Below are 17,241 nucleotides of genomic sequence, written 5' to 3'. Positions count from 1 at the left end.
TCGGCCACATCTGTCCAGGGGGATGCCATTCAGCAGACCAGACTGGACAATTGTAACAACAGACGCCAGCCTTCTAGGTTGGGGTGCCGTCTGGAATTCTCTGAAGGCTCAGGGACAATGGAGTCAGGAGGAGAGTCTCCTGCCAATAAACATTCTGGAATTGAGAGCAGTTCTCAATGCCCTCCTGGCTTGGCCCCAGTTGACAACTCGGGGGTTCATCAGGTTTCAGTCGGACAACATCACGACTGTAGCTTACATCAACCATCAGGGAGGGACAAGAAGCTCCCTAGCTATGATGGAAGTATCAAAGATAATTCGCTGGGCAGAGTCTCACTCTTGCCACCTGTCAGCAATCCACATCCCGGGAGTGGAGAACTGGGAGGCGGATTTCTTAAGTCGTCAGACTTTTCATCCGGGGGAGTGGGAACTTCATCCGGAGGTCTTTGCCCAAATACTTCGACGTTGGGGCAAACCAGAGATAGATCTCATGGCGTCTCGACAGAACGCCAAGCTTCCTCGTTACGGGTCCAGATCCAGGGATCCAGGAGCAGTCCTGATAGATGCTCTGACAGCACCTTGGGACTTCAGGATGGCTTACGTGTTTCCACCCTTCCCGTTACTTCCTCGATTGATTGCCAGAATCAAACAAGAGAGAGCATCAGTGATTCTAATAGCACCTGCGTGGCCACGCAGGACTTGGTATGCAGACCTGGTGGACTTGTCATCCTGTCCACCTTGGTCTCTACCTCTGAAACAGGACCTTCTGATACAGGGTCCCTTCAAACATCAAAATCTAACTTCTCTGAAGCTGACTGCTTGGAAATTGAACGCTTGATTTTATCAAGACGTGGGTTTTCTGAGTCAGTTATTGATACCTTAATACAGGCTAGGAAACCTGTTACCAGAAAGATTTACCATAAGATATGGCGTAAATAACCTATATTGGTGTGAATCCAAAGGTTACTCTTGGAGTAAGGTTAGGATTCCTAGGATATTGTCTTTTCTACAAGAAGGTTTAGAAAAGGGTTTATCTGCTAGTTCATTAAAGGGACAGATCTCAGCTCTGTCCATTCTGTTACACAAACGTCTGTCAGAAGTTCCTGACGTCCAGGCTTTTTGTCAGGCTTTGGCCAGGATTAAGCCTGTGTTTAAAACTGTTGCTCCACCATGGAGTTTAAACCTTGTTCTTAATGTTTTACAGGGCGTTCCGTTTGAACCCCTTCATTCCATTGATATAAAGTTGTTATCTTGGAAAGTTCTATTTTTAATGGCTATTTCCTCGGCTCGAAGAGTCTCTGAATTATCAGCCTTACATTGTGATTCTCCTTATTTGATTTTTCATTCGGATAAGGTAGTCCTGCGTACTAAACCTGGGTTCTTACCTAAGGTAGTTACTAACAGGAATATCAATCAAGAGATTGTTGTTCCTTCTTTATGCCCAAATCCTTCTTCAAAGAAGGAACGTCTACTGCACAACCTGGATGTAGTCCGTGCTCTAAAATTTTACTTACAGGCAACTAAGGAATTTCGTCAAACGTCTTCTCTGTTTGTCATTTACTCTGGGCAGAGGAGAGGTCAAAAAGCTTCCGCTACCTCTCTTTCTTTTTGGCTTCGTAGCATAATTCGTTTAGCTTATGAGACTGCTGGACAGCAGCCTCCTGAAAGAATTACAGCTCATTCTACTAGAGCTGTGGCTTCCACTTGGGCCTTCAAGAATGAGGCCTCTGTTGAACAGATTTGCAAGGCTGCAACTTGGTCTTCGCTTCATACTTTTTCCAAATTTTACAAATTTGACACTTTTGCTTCATCGGAGGCTATTTTTGGGAGAAAGGTTCTTCAGGCAGTGGTTCCTTCTGTATAAAGAGCCTGCCTATCCCTCCCGTCATCCGTGTACTTTTGCTTTGGTATTGGTATCCCAGAAGTAATGATGACCCGTGGACTGATCACACTTAACAGAAGAAAACATAATTTATGCTTACCTGATAAATTCCTTTCTTCTGTAGTGTGATCAGTCCACGGCCCGCCCTGTTTTTAAGGCAGGTAAATATTTTTTAATTTATACTCCAGTCACCACTTCACCCTTGGCTTTTCCTTTCTCGTTGGTCCTTGGTCGAATGACTGGGAGTGACGTAGAGGGGAGGAGCTATATGCAGCTCTGCTGGGTGAATCCTCTTGCACTTCCTGTTGGGGAGGAGTAATATCCCAGAAGTAATGATGACCCGTGGACTGATCACACTACAGAAGAAAGGAATTTATCAGGTAAGCATAAATTATGTTATTTAAAAATATCAATCTTCTTACAATTGTACGACAAACCGAAATTCCTAAGCACCCCTAACCACTAAATGTGCATAGTGATAAAAAAAAAAATCATATATCCCAGGTCTCTGAATCGGAAGGAAATAGTATTTTTCTACCTTTTTATTTATTTTGTCCACTCTTCCTGTAGTTTAACTTTTGCATTTTTTTGCTGTCCCCAGTTCCCAGTTTCTATAATACAGATTAATTTAGCGTATGTAAGTAACTCCCATAAGGCAACAGAATTAATTTTAATTAAAAACCAGCCCTCCACCATACTCCCCAGTGCTTGCTTACTTATTTTATATTTTTTTGCCAAAAAAATGAAAAAAGAGGGACATGATCTGCCTTCACTCGCCCCTGTGAAGCTGAGACAGGCTCTGAGTGGAGGCAGCGGGAGCGTGAATCCTCTGCTTTCTACTGTATAAAGCACTGGGGAGTGGGATAGATGTGCTTATATATGGGGGGGTCTCTCATTTAACTAAAATTAATTGCATTACTTTGTGGTGGGCCCTTATCTACACTAAACTAATCTTTATTATACAAGCAGGGACTTCTGGGACCTCATCTCTTGTTTTTCTTTAATGTGTTACCTTGAATCACATGCAGCAATGTGTACCCTGCTCAGGCCCGCTATCAGTAGGATGACCACGCCACTGCAGACCAGTATAGGATGTGAGAGACAGGGAGTATAAGGTGGTGCCGTTGCGCAAACCAGTCTACACTCCGTGGGAGAGGGGAGGAATAAGATGGTGCCACAGCACTTAATAGTATATGAGACTCAGAACATAACAAATAATCAATAACCAACTAATTGATAATGAAAATTGTTGACAACGATTTTCAATATCGATTTTATCAATTAGTTGTTTCAGCCCTATTTCTAAACAACCTTCAACTGTCCCTGTGCCTGACTTTGTTTCTGATATAGTTTCAAAGGAATGGAATAAACTAGGTCTTTCCTTTTATATCTTATGCTAAGTTCAATACTTCTCTCCCTTCTGAAAAATTAGAGGTATGGGAAACTATTCCTGTCAGTGTAGCATTTCTAGCTACAGCTGGTACAGTCTGGTGTGACAACCTTTCAGAGCTCATTTCTGCTGAAGCATCCCTGGAGAAGATTCAGGATCTTTTAAACCTCATAAGGCCTGCAAACAGCTTTATATTGATGCTTTAGTTGAGCATTGCTATGCCTTTTTTGGAAAGAGAAGCCTAATGAGTCAATCGTCAAATCAGTGTTGATGGGCTTATTTTGTAACAGAATAACACAGGATTAAACTGCAATAGGCACATGCTTAACTTCATCACAATTCTCTTCCTTCTGTTGCACAACTCATGGAGGTTATGGGCCTCATGGTGCTGCCTAAAATGCAATTCCTTTTGACAAGGTTTTATCTTAAGCCTCTACAACTGGCAAAGCTTCAACAGTGGATAACAGACTATGAGCTGTCTCAGAAGATTTTCAGATCACATGACCAGACAGTCCTTAACTTGGTGACAGTCTCATCAATGCCTTGTTAATGGGGCCTCCTTGCTTCAGCCAGTTTGGACAGTTATCACCACAGACACCAGCCTAAAGGGTCAGCAAGCAGTTTGGGGTCTCAGTGAGCCCAAGGAGTTTGTGCTCCTCTGGAAGCGAGGTTAGCAATAAACATCCTTGAACTGGCTTACATAAATTAACAAGGAGGCCTTGCAGTTCCTTGGTGATGAAAGAAGTGTCCCACATTATAAAATGGAAGGAATGTCACCATAGCCTGATTTCAGCCATTCACAACCTGAGAGTGAACAATTTGGAAGTGGACTTTCTCAGTCCCCAACATCTTATTGTGGCCGGTCTCAAGGTCTTCAGGTGGATCTGATAGGGGCACTTATATTCCATCGTTGTTCAGTGTCAGTTGTCTTTTTCCCTCCATTCGTGTTGCCTTCCGGGGTAATAGCTAGGATATAACAAGAACATGCAGCACCAGCAACTCTGATTGCTCAGACGTGGCCTAATAGGACTTGGTATGCAGATCTGATTGAAATGTCCTTATGTCTGCCTTGAAGCCTTCCTCTCTGAAATTACCTTCTTTCCCAAGGACATTTCTTTCATCAGGATCTTAAAACTCTGAATTTGACACCCTGTTAATGCCTAGTCTTATCTCAAAGAGGTTTAGCTGATGAGGTTATCGATACAGGCCAGAAAGCCTGTCACCATGCATATCTATCATAAGGCATGGAAAACCTTTTTGACCTGGTGTGCTAACAAAGATTTACTTTAAAATTCTTTTAGAATTCCTAAGGTTGTTGAATCTCTGCAGGATGATCTACAGAAGGGTTCATCAGTCACTTCTCTTATTGGACAGATGTTGGCCTTATCCATCTTATTATTGCCACAATTCCTTATATATCAGACTGAGGATTCGACCAGTTACCCACCCTTGAAGCCTTACATTTTGAGGGTTCACCAAGCCACTCCATTTGAGCCTATGCATGGTTTAGACCTTTAACTTTTATCCTGAAAGATTCTCTTTTTCTTAGCCATTTCTTCATCCAGAATAGTTTCTGAACTTGAAGTATTATCTTGCAATCCTTCTTTCCTGATTTGTCATCAGGACGACAATGTACTTCAGACTATTCTTTCTTTCCCACAGTTGTATCTACTTATACTATCAATCAAGAATTGTGGTTCTTTCTTTATGCCCAGCTCCTAAAATTTCTAAGGAGTGTCATCTTCACAACCTGTAGTGGGAAAGTTAAAATACTATGTTGAAGCCTCAAAAGATTTCTTCTATGGACCTCACAAAGGACATAAAGCTATGGCAGCTACTTTAGTTACTTGACTTAATGCCATCATTTGTAAGGCATATCTGGCCATTGGAAAGCCTCCATTTGGGCAAATTTTATCATGAAGCTTCTTTATACCAAATATGCAAGGTTGCCACTTGGCCTTCTTTACACACTTTAACAAAATTTTACCACTTTGATTTGCATGCCTCTTCAGAGGTGTTTTTTTGTAATGAAAGTATTGTGGCCCACAGTGCCTGACCAGCAACAAACTTGCCTTAACGGTATTGTCCCCCCTTAACATCTCAAGGTCTTCACTACTTGGGTATAAGATAACACATATGATGATCTTGTGAATTCTCACCATCTTATGAAAGAAAACAAAATCAATGCTTACCTGATATATTGATTTCTTTCAGGATGGTTAGAGTCCACGAGCCCTGCTCTTCTTTTCTGTACAGCTGGAGGCAGAAGTTGTTCTGCACTTCATTTGCCCCACTTTGTCTTTCCTGGTTTCCTTCAATCTACTTGGTCATGTGTATGACTGAGGAATTCTGATGACCTTGTGGACTTTCACCATTATAAAAGAAATTAATTTATCAGATAAGCATAAATGTTGCTTTTTAAATTCTAAGAAAAGGAACTTTGACTTTCTTTTAGCAGACATGTATTATTCTTCGTATATAACAGTAGATTAACTGTGCAATCATTGATCAACACCCTCAAATCTGGTGTCCAGAAATATTGAAAAGTGAAAAAACAGAGAAAAATTTCAGACATGTTTGTATTATATATAGTTAAACCTAGACCAAGCTACTTAAGTATCATCCCAAAAGATGTGTGATTTTTTTTATTTATTATAATTTATTATTAATTATAAAAAAACAAAAGTAATGAATCGCATATTGAAAATCAATGTAAAATGAATCGCATATTGAAAATCAATGTCCAAAAGATTATACATACATATTGCAATATCTAGTAACTAAATTATATCAATACTCTCATGTGTACATGAAAATGATTTAACATAGTTAAATGCTCAAAAGGAACAATAGAGAAAAAGAAACATCAACAATTAAATAAAGAATTTTGTAGAGAAACAAATAATTACAGAATTTACATCTCTTTAATCATTAAGCAATAAATAGCCCTAAAAATAAATTTTCCACGGTTCCCAGATATAATAGAACAAATCAATCTGGTGATTGGATCAAAACACATACTCCTCCATAAATTTAAAGTACTTTATCAAGTCAATTACTCCTCTCATATGTGTGGTGTTACATTTTTTCCCATTCCTAGTTTAGCTGCCATCAGAATATATATCAAGAGTGTTTAAGCAGTTTTCAGAGATTTAAATGTAATAAAGCTGTTTCCAGAAGTAAATTCCTGAGTAAATTAAGAGTTTGACAAAGATTAGAGACCCTAGCCGGAAGATTTTTTCATGACCGGGCAAGTCCACCAGATGTGGAGAAGATGAGGGATAGAATTTTTGAAGCCTGTTAAAAACCAGGTACCATCTAGTCAAGAGTTTGTAGAATAACTTGTAGAGGGTGACACAATGGATTGTGGTTTTGGTATGTTTAATAGCTTTTCTCCATTGATTTGGGTGGAATGCAGTATTCGCTCAAGAGACTTTGGTAATAGGTTGTGAGTGGGAAGGATAATTGAGCTCTCATCAATTTTCTGGTTTCTCAGATAGAGGTCTAGTCTAAGAAGAAAATAAACCCCAATCTTTCATAAGGGCCCTAAGTCTAAAAAGATCAAAATTATATTTGTTTGGAAGGTCTATATTTTTACTGAAATTTTCTTAGGAGAAGACAGAGTTGCTTTGAAAAAAGTCTCTATACGTGACTATATCTAAGTCAGCCCAGAACCTGACCCTCATTTCAGAGATGAACACACAAAAAATGTAATCCTGTTATAAAAACTACTGACCTTAAAGGAATAGTCTAGTCAACATTAAACTTTTATGATTCAGATAGAGCATGCAATTTTAAGCAACTTTCTAATTTACTACTATTTTAAATTTTTCTCCGTTCTCTTGGAATCTTTATCTGAATATAAGATAAGGAGCCGTCCCATTTTTGGTTCAGCACCTGGGTAGTGTTTGCTTGATTGACTACATTTAGACACCAATCAGAAATTGGTTCTGAACAAAAAATGGGCTGGCTCCTATGCTTACATTCTTGCTTTTTCAAATAAAGATACCAAGAGAACAAATAACAATTCATAATAGAAGTGAATTAGAAAGTAGCTTAAAATTGCCTGCTCTATATGAATCATGAAAGTTTAATTTTGACTAGACTATTCCTTTAATCTAGCTAAAACTTCCCAATTATCTCTACTCCCAAGGGTTAATATAATCAAGCAAAAAACAAAATCAGAAGTAGCTCTCAAAGCAATTAAGGTCTTACCCAACTATAGTATCAATCAATTTATTTATAACACCATAATATAAGTTATTTAAAAGAAAAAGAAAAATACATACGTTTGCAACCTGAACCAGCGCTGGTTATAATAAAAGGGAGAAAGGGGATGAGATCCATAAAAAATATTTACATTTTATGAAAGTGTTTAAATTTTAAAAAATGTGCTTTAAAAAAAAATCAATCAAAAATACAATGTATCAAAGTCTAATATTTCCTTCTCCTTAGTATATCTTACAATTGTACTGTTAGTAGATATACTAGCATCTCAGCAGAAAAAGAGGATCTCTTAAAAAGTGCATTCACATATCTATGGAAACGTCTCAGGGTCTGTGATAAATAAAGTCAGGTCATCCGCAAACAGAGCCAAATTTTGTTGCGTATTGTGGAGAATGAGACCTTGGATATCTTGGGATTTTCTAATAGCTACTGTGAGGGGTTCTATCGCTAGAGCGAATAAAAGAGGAGAGAACGGGCAGTCCTGCCTAGTGCCATTATTATAATATAATACTTTATATTCTTTATATTCTAGTGCCATTATTGATGGAAAAGCTCAGTCAACAGAAGCCCTCCCCTTGGACCCTAGCTGTTGGTGTTGAATAAAGGGCTTGGATAGCTATCGCTAGACTTTTTCTAGGCTATAATCCCAAATCTTTTTAATTTAGCTATTGTAGGCATAACATTTTGTTAAAAAGGACACCTGGTTTGAGTTAGGTGCGTATTATGATACCAAGGTAAATTAGGCATATTCTATTTTACATATCATTATGAGATATCTGCCTTCAGGGTCTCTCTCAGCATACTGGATATCGTAAATTAGAGATTTATGGACTAAAATTGTCACTTCTCTTTTTTATACGGGACTGACTCACAAACTGAGAAGTATTTTGAATTAGAGAAATAATTGTGATCTGGGGTCCATTGGGTTTCCTGACACTATGTTTTAGGAGATATCGGAGGAGTGAGCTTCTTTTAGTGGGGGAATTTAAACCTTGTGTTTAGCATAGATATCGTAATAGATCCCATTGATATATTGTTTAAGTATCAATTGGGGGGTGAGGAGAGAGAGAGAAATGAGGATGAGAGAAAAAGAAAAAAAAACTCAGAAAAAGTGTGCACAATAGATATGATAAAACCAGGGCTAAATCGGCATGTGATTTTCTAACACTACCAATATGTGTTCCAGATATATATCGTATAGTATAGAACAACCGTAAATAATGGGGGTGGAGGCGAGAAGCAAACTTTCACCCCGCCAGATGCATTGTAAAATATAAAGAATGAACAAAATCTTATAATAAACACATACAATAAACCATTTTCGTAATTCAACCATATTGCTTTGAAAGGGGTACTATGCTGAGTTTCTTCTAGGTTGTTTATTCCTCGGTGAAAGCGGATGCCACTCAGGGGCACTTGCCTTTAGGAGGGTTGCTGGAGTGGTAGATGTAGCAGGTGGAGTAGTAGTTGGAAGGAGCAGATCCCATTTCACCATAAGTTCTCTGGCTTGCTGTGGGGTGATGATAATGAATTGGAGGTCATCTTTAGAGAATCCCCGGCGATATTTAAATCTCAGAATTTTTGTATATTTTCTCCGTTGTTGTAGAATATGGGGTGGAAAGATCTGAAGTGTTTAAAACTTAGTAGAGAGACAGCTATTGACAGCTCTCAGCATTTTTCCTCTAAATGTAAAGTAGTGCAGCCTAGCAACAACATCTCTTAGCTTGTCTTCAGGGACCGATCTCGGCCTATTTACACGATGTACGTGATCAATCAAAGCTTCAGAATCTGTAGTTTGGTCCAAGGTTGTTGTAAAAAGTTCCTGGAGATAAGTGTGTAGATCTCAAGGATTGAACAGATTCAGGAATTCCTCATAGACCGATGGATTTGTCATCCAAGTCTGCTAACTTTGTTTCCAGTGAGGGGATTTGTTTAGCTAAGCACTGTGAATGGATGAGGAGATTAGTATGATCAATGATCAGATCTTCCTGCTTAAATTCCAACGTATCAGTTCGCTCACCTATTGAAGCAATATCCCTCTTCAGCTCTGAACAAGATTTATCATTTTTTTTAGACAGAGAGTCATGGTGGGTCACCAGTAAAGATTTGATATTATCAATGAGATTATTAGAAGGAGATTTCAAGGATTCGCAATTTAAAGCATTGGAGATGGACAAGTAGGATTCATTTGAGGTCATCTCAGTCAATGGTCATCTTTTGCGCTTATAACTGAGGAAGACTGGGATTGAAGGAAGTGATCTATAACTGTATGCGTGGGAGTTGATTGTTTATTTATTTTTTCATAAAGGGACAGTCTAGTCAAAATTAAACTTTCATGATTCAGATAGGGCATACAATTTTAAACAACTTTCCAATTTACTTTGTTCTTTTGATATTCTCAGTTGAAATCTAAACAAAGGTATGCTAATTTCTAATCCCTTGAAAGCTGCCTCTTATCTAAATGCATTTGACAGTTTTTCATAGATAACGTGCTCACGCCCGTGGAGTTACTTATGAGAGGGCATTCATTGGCTAAAATGCGAGTCTGTCAAAAGAACTAAAATAAGGGGGCAGTCTGCAGAGGCTTAGATATCAGGTAATCACAGAGGTAAAAAGTATATTAATATAACTGTGTTTATTATGCAAAGCTGGGGAATGGGTAATAAAAGGAATCTTTATCTTTTTAAACAATACAAATTCTGGAGTAGACTGTCCCCCCTACACCAATATTGAGCCAAAGTGATGGTGTAAGCCTGGCTGAGCAGAGCACTTCGTGAAGGGAAGGCTTAGGTGGACAGGGAGTCTTTAGACAAAAATATATCTGACCTGACATCAGTTACCCATGTATTATGTACATTCATCACACCTTGGTTTGAGCAAGCAGGATGTAATATATTTGGCAAACACTAGATGTCAGTATAAGGTGTATGATGCATCTGGTTACTATGGGTACCTGAACAGATGTAACAGATTAAAGGGACATTAAAGTGAATGTAAAGTCAGCCTCTCCCGGGAATGCCACAATAATCGTCACTGAAAAATAGATGAACTTTAATTCATCATTTTCAAAGCATTACTTTGTTTTTGCTGAAATTTAACTTATTAGCCGCTCGTTTTCAGTAATGTTCCTCCGCCCGCCATCTTTGCTGTTTGAGTGACAGATTATGATCATTGCTTTAGCCCAATCATTGCTTCCACCACAGGGGGACAAACCCCTTTTTTGCTACGTCACTTGCTCCTAATGCGCATACGGTACAGCCGAAATCCTCTACTCAGCTTAGACGCGCGTTCACGGGTTGCGCATGCGCTATATAAAAATTGATTTTAATACTTACAAGGCGATTTCTTTAATGAAAATCTAAGGAGCTCAAAAATATGCCGTTGCGCTCTATGCCACGATAGTATTCAATGAATGTATTCATTCATTGAATACTATGTAGCTAGTCAATATTATCGCCTTTCAACGCATGCGCTGTTGATGAAGTCCACATACGTTACACTGAGGAGAAGTAGGAAGTAGTGGCTGGGAGGAGTTGGGCTTGTAAACAGCAGCAAATTGGTGAGATAAATATATACATAAGCATTTATTTTTTAGAAAAAAAATTGACGGTTTATCTCATAGACACATTTGGAATAATAATGAGGCATAAAACCAATGAAAATTGGCATTCACATTAAACACTTTGAGATGGTAATATAAAATGATAAATCGTATATAAAAAAAAAATCTGCAATATACTTTCATTATTTATTTTGTCCCCTTTTCCTGTAATTCCATTCTGAAATTGTGAGCTTTTCCGTTCTTGTTAGAAATGGAAGTGCAGAACACTGTTATACTCCACACAGCAGTTGGCTGCACACTCTAATCACCTATTTAGAACTGTCCCTGATTGGCCACAGCAGAGGAGGTAATCTAAGTTACAACATGGCAGCTCCCATTGTTTTATAGACACTAACACTTTACACTTATTTTGTCAATATTTTAACAGCTAATGAAACTTTAAAAAATATATCTACATGTTATTCTCAGACTAATCTTTTCTTTGAATGCATCATTCTTTCTAACATTTGTTTAGTAATTAATGTCCCTTTAAGGTGCTATTTAAGGAGCATACATTCAGTATTTCACTAGCATGATTAAGGGTTTATTGTGACCCGAAACATCGCCTAATAAAGAGCATTTGTTTTGCCATATGTGGATTACAAAAGGGGTGAGAAGAGACCCCATTTTTGGCTTCGCTTGCACTCTGGTGAACCTACTTTGAACTGCTGCTGTACTCAATTGCTTTGATTTGTATATTATTTTTACTCCCTCAACTGCACTGTGTGTATTTGCAGCTCACAACCGTGCCGAGTGTTAGGAGTTAGGTCCTCAACCTGTAGCTCCGTCTCCATCTGGTATCCCTGTTCTTTGCTGGTCTTACTCTCAGGTAGCCCTTTGGGATAGCTGTATACCTCTGTTAAGGTCCAGTCACCATGGTTAGCAGCCAAAGAATTTGGATAATTACTCAGACTGGAGCTGAGCCGTCATGCGTCTTTACTCGGTTCTGGCTAGCTCCATACTCCAAAAGGTGTCTAAATTTAATCACACAATGAGTTAACTAATAAACATTAATACAAGCTGAGAAAATGCATATAAACCTATTTCAGATAATTAAAATGTAGCATAATAAATGTAGCTGGTTACCATTTGTTATAAAATGTAAGCAAATTACATTTATTTAAAATAGAGTTTGATAAATCAGTGCCCGGTTTTTAAAAATCCTATTAAAAACAGGGGCACTTTTATTCATCAAACTTTACATTTCACTCGTTTTTTTAAAATACTTACCTTTTAAATTGAAAGCCGCTCCAGCGATTCCCCCTCATGCCGCTCGTCACTTCATGTCAGCAATGACAAATACGGCATCCTCCAATCACGGCTCCCCCCCCCCCAGGGGAATCATTGCCTGAGGCAACGCTGTGATTGGAGGAAGTCGGATTCGTCATTTTTGACATATGAAGAGGCTTGCGACAGGCGGGGGAAGCGCTGGAGCGGCTTTCAAGATTAAAAGGTAAGTATTTTAACAAAACGAGTGAAATGTAAAGATTGATGAATGAAAGTGCCCCTGTTTTTAATAGGATTTTAAAAAGCTGTGCACTGATTTATCGAACTTGACATTCACTTTAAGAAATATAATTGCTTAAAGGGACATGTTTTGTGATTCAGACAATTTAAAATAAAATACAATAAATAAATGCAATTTTAAAAAAAAAGGTTTACAATTTGCTTCTATTATCAAATTTCCTTTGTTCCCATGATATTCTTTGTTAAAGAGATATCTAGGTAGCTGCCATATAGTGCTTCAGAAATGGGCTGGTTTCTAAGCATACCTCCCTGCTTTTCAACAAAAGATAACAAGAGAACTAAAAAAAATTGATAATAGAAGTAAATTAAAAAGTTGATTAAAATTGCGTGCTCTATCTGAATCATTAAAGAAAAATGTGTGGTTCATATCCCTTTAATCTCTCCTTATACTGTACAGACAACATTTTAATATAGTAAACAAAGGTTTTAATACCATTTTGAAGTAATGTATCTTGCGTATTACGTTTTCTTCTCTTGTTTTTTATTATTATTTATTTATTGTTTTTATACCTTCAATTGCTCCATTGTAATTCTCTCCTCTTTTCGGTAACAGAAATGAATGCCCTTCTAGCCCCTCACGGATTTCGCCTGAACAACACAATTACTCCTCCACCCAGCTACATGCATGCACTCAAAGTCGTGTCTCGTCCACTGGAAAATACCCAGACACCACCTCCCAGTTACCTGGAGGCGTTGAAGGTCCTATCCAGGCCGGTCTTAGTCCATGTTCATGCAGTAGAGAATTCCGAGGAGAAAGAAGATCTTGCTGCTCTCACATCTCACGAGAAGGAGGACTCTTAATATGTACTAGAACAAAGCCTTGAGACTTATTTTATATATTTTGAATGGAGGATTCGGGAACATGATTGTACCAAGATGTCTTTACTATATGTCATTATAATTAAGCCCCATAACTTATTCTCTGTCTCAGAATTGATCTCAATAATTCCTTCTATTGCTTAATAATACGGTTTCCAATAACTATAAATACCATTTTATGTTCCGCATTTCTCATAAAACATTTTATTTATTTTTTTGTGTCATCAGAACTCTTAATAAGGCTCTTTATATCTGCTCCCTTTAATTTCTCTTATTTCTTTATATAACGGTTTTAGATCTAAGATATTTTGGCAATTTCTAGGTTAGATTTGCTGCCATCTATGTTACGAATATTCAGCTTTTCATAGCATTTCCATTGTTAGTTCAGCCTTGAAGACGTCAACAGCCTTGTCCTTCTGCCTATCCATATAGAGCAGACAACCTCAAACTTGGCCCTCCAGAGGTTTCGGAACTACATTTCCCATTATGCTCAGCCAGCATATCAGCAGGCTGAGCATTATGGCAAATGTAGTTCCAAAACCTCTGGAGGGCCAAGTTTGAGGATGTCTGATATAGAGGAATATTTGCATAGTATGTTTGACGCCCTATGGTCTAGGACAGGGATGGGCAATTACTGACCCTCCAGATGTTATGGACTACATCTCCCATTATGCTTTGCCTGCATTATGGCTGAAAGAGCATTATGGGAGATGTAGTCCATAACATCTAGAGGGCCGATAGTTGCCCACCCCTGGTCTAGGAGTTCTACTACTTTAATAGTCAAGTGAAACAAAGGTCTTCTCCTAAAACAATGAAAATGATTTACAGTTTAATATGTCTTCATGGAAATTTTGAAACTAATGTAAAGTGTATTGGCTGCCCTGCACCATCTGGATATGTTATATAGAACAATCTAGAGTTATCAGTACTGAATTGAGAATTCAGTATGGCCCAGATTACAAGTGGCACATTATTATTTTTCGATCAAGCACTAAATGCGCTCAAGTAAAAAAAAAAAAAATTAACTGTGTTAGCGATGGTATTACAACTTTTACAAAACACCTTCTTAGTTATTGCTTGTGCGCTAACCGACACTGTACTAGATCAACTGCTCCAAACCTGAAGGTGCGTAAGGAAATTCCTATGTCCCTCACATTGAAGAAAATGTTTTTTATTTTGAAATATGTTTTTTATAAAATATATATATACCTATATATCTATGTGAATATACACACACAACTTGTGTATATATATATAAAAATACCCAGGAATATATATATATTAATATATTGAAAAATAAAAGTAACATTTCCTCTAAATTAATTTAAAGTATTTGTATTCAAAACACATTAAAATTAATTAAAAATGATATAGCACGTTTCAAGGTATTTGACTGGGAAGGGCTCAAAAGTGTGTTTATATATGTATATATGTGTGTATTTTGTATGTGTATGTATGTGTGCACGTAGATATTTACACATGTATACACACATACACATTTATGGACATGTATACATACATATTTAGAAATATATATATATGTGTGTGTGTGTGTACTTTTGAGCCCTTTCCAGGCAAACACCTTGCCATACCATATCCCTTTTTAACCCTTTTAAAACATTTGTTTCAATATTAAACTATGTTTTATTAAAATGTGTATATATGAGTTTAATACTTTATTTTAATGTGTTTTTTATGTGTTTTGTACAACTTTTTTTTAACTCTCAAGACATGCTAAATATTCTTGCACAGTTTCGGCTTTCGCTTGAGCACAACCTATAACTTTCAACTTATTTAGCATGGTCACGATATCCATTGAAAGTATAGGTTGCGGTATAGGTGTGTCGGCCGTGCTAACCCTTTTCTGGTAAATAGGATTTAATATGAACTTGTAATATCCTGTGCAATTTTTAGCACTCCACTTGTTATCTAACCCACTATCTTCCATCAAAGAACCAACCAGACCAAATTCAAAATTAGTTATTCTCACAGCTGGATACATTCTTCATTGAATCTACTAAAGATAAAAAAACAACAACTAGAGATCATGTAAACTGACTGGCCCATGCTGACAAGACAGAATTTTTTAGTCATCCTTTGTTTATGTACACTTAGTGCTAAGTTACTCACTTATAACATTGTACTGTGAATTTGTGCTATTGCTATGAGAAAGATAACCATGAGGTACTGATCATATTGTAAATGTTGTCTAAACCACCATGTGGAGTTTAAAGAGTATAACTACTTAAAAATAAACATGTTCCTGTTTTATATATATACATGGTGTCAACACATTATTCTAATGCCAACCAAAATGATATAAGAGCAATCTGTTAACTCCAGAAATACCTGTTTAGATATCTACAATATATACTATTTGTTGACATTTGTCTTACTGAGGGTATTTCAGAAACATTTTACGATATGTGCAGAAAGATAAATACTTGTGTGTTAAACATAAATGTCACATTTTCCTACTAGTCTTTGTTTTCAAGTTGGGACTTAGTGTACTAAAGGCTTCTTACAGTGCAGATAATTCTTTCAACTGAGTCCATGTTACAGTGTGTATGGTAGTTCCCCTTGCTTTCTCTCCATAAGATCAAAGACATACAGAGCATGTACACACCTGATGTCGATAGACAATAAGGGCTGGTTTTCCCCATATCCTAGTTGTCACGGATACCAGACCCCCAAGGCTAACCCCCACCCCCTTACTACCTCACCCCTGTTTCTCAGCGGTTTTGGGCTCCTCAGAGCAACCGCGGTCTCTGGAAGCTTTTGGTTGCTTGTTTTGTCACCAGTACTTTGTCAGAGAAGAGCTGGCCTCTGACTGGAAAAACCCTCCTAGGCTGGCCGGGCTCCTGGAACTCCCGGTCGGCCGCCTCACAACGGACACCCGCCTAACCCCTCTCAGGCCGGCCGGGCTCCTGGAACTCCCGGTCGGCCACAGAACAATAGGACACCCGCTACCTTTAACCCTGGTCGCTACAGCGGCCCTTTGTCCCTTTTGGGGATTGGTAGCTCCTAGGGAGGACAAGAGGTGGTGGAATTGCCGGAGGGGAGCTACTTGGGGAACTGGTGGTTTCAGACACCCCTACCCCCAATCTTTACCGGACTGTAACTCCGGACTGTGGCATCTGGGGGCTCAGAGCTTTCAAATGACACCCTGGAAGTGCCGCCGCTCCCCCGGGATCACCCTGAAACCGTCACCCCTGGGTCCTAGGATTCTGTAGGACTATGGAGGCGCCGGTCTGTCTGGATGGGCGGGAATGGCAGGAAAATTGTGGGATTGTCCAGTGTCTTATCAAGATGAGCTTTGTGTATAAAAGGAGTGTATGTTTTACAATAAAATCAGTTCCTGTTTCACCTGAATGCTAGTATGTCTAGTTATTTGGGTGGGCTCCAGCTAAAATCACTTTCCTGGGCTACATAGCAGCCTGTTCCAGGCAAAGGAAGGACCCTCTGGCAGAGCTACCTAGTCTGGGTAGCCGGAGTCTGCCACAGGGTGGGACCCTAAATACTGGTGCTGACGGGCATTAGGGGTGGCGACAGGCTGTGGTCACTTGCCAGCTACATAGCTGCAGTGAGCAGGGAGGAAGTAGGGCCTGTTTGGCGGAGCTACCCAGTCGGGGTAGCCGGGGTATCCGTCACATTTGCTGGCAGCGGTGGGATCTGCTTCTTCCACACGATTCCTGCTGACAGAGGAGAAGGGCCACAGTAGCCGGTAACTATGGAAGTCGAATTTCTAAGGAGAGTACAGGAGGCGCTGGCCCAGCTGGACGGTCCTATTTACCTACA

The 17,241-nt window shown here is 38.7% G+C and overlaps 1 protein-coding gene across 1 annotated transcript in view; it reads left to right on the top strand.

Moving 5' to 3' along the window:
- LOC128663675 (scavenger receptor cysteine-rich type 1 protein M130) overlaps nt 1–15,720 on the top strand; it is a 200,299-nt gene extending 184,579 nt beyond the window's left edge. The window contains exon 8 of the mRNA XM_053718117.1: nt 13,178–15,720. Within this exon, the coding sequence (XP_053574092.1) occupies nt 13,178–13,425 (248 nt within the window). The 3' untranslated portion in view covers nt 13,426–15,720. The remainder of the gene's footprint in view (nt 1–13,177) is intronic.
- Nucleotides 15,721–17,241: the final 1,521 nt, after the last annotated feature.

The sequence above is a fragment of the Bombina bombina genome, chromosome 6, assembly GCF_027579735.1.
Source record: "Bombina bombina isolate aBomBom1 chromosome 6, aBomBom1.pri, whole genome shotgun sequence".
In the NCBI taxonomy this organism is placed as follows: Eukaryota; Metazoa; Chordata; class Amphibia; order Anura; family Bombinatoridae; genus Bombina; species Bombina bombina.
Note: the sequence above shows the minus strand (reverse complement) of the source record. Positions and strands in the feature narration are given on the sequence as shown.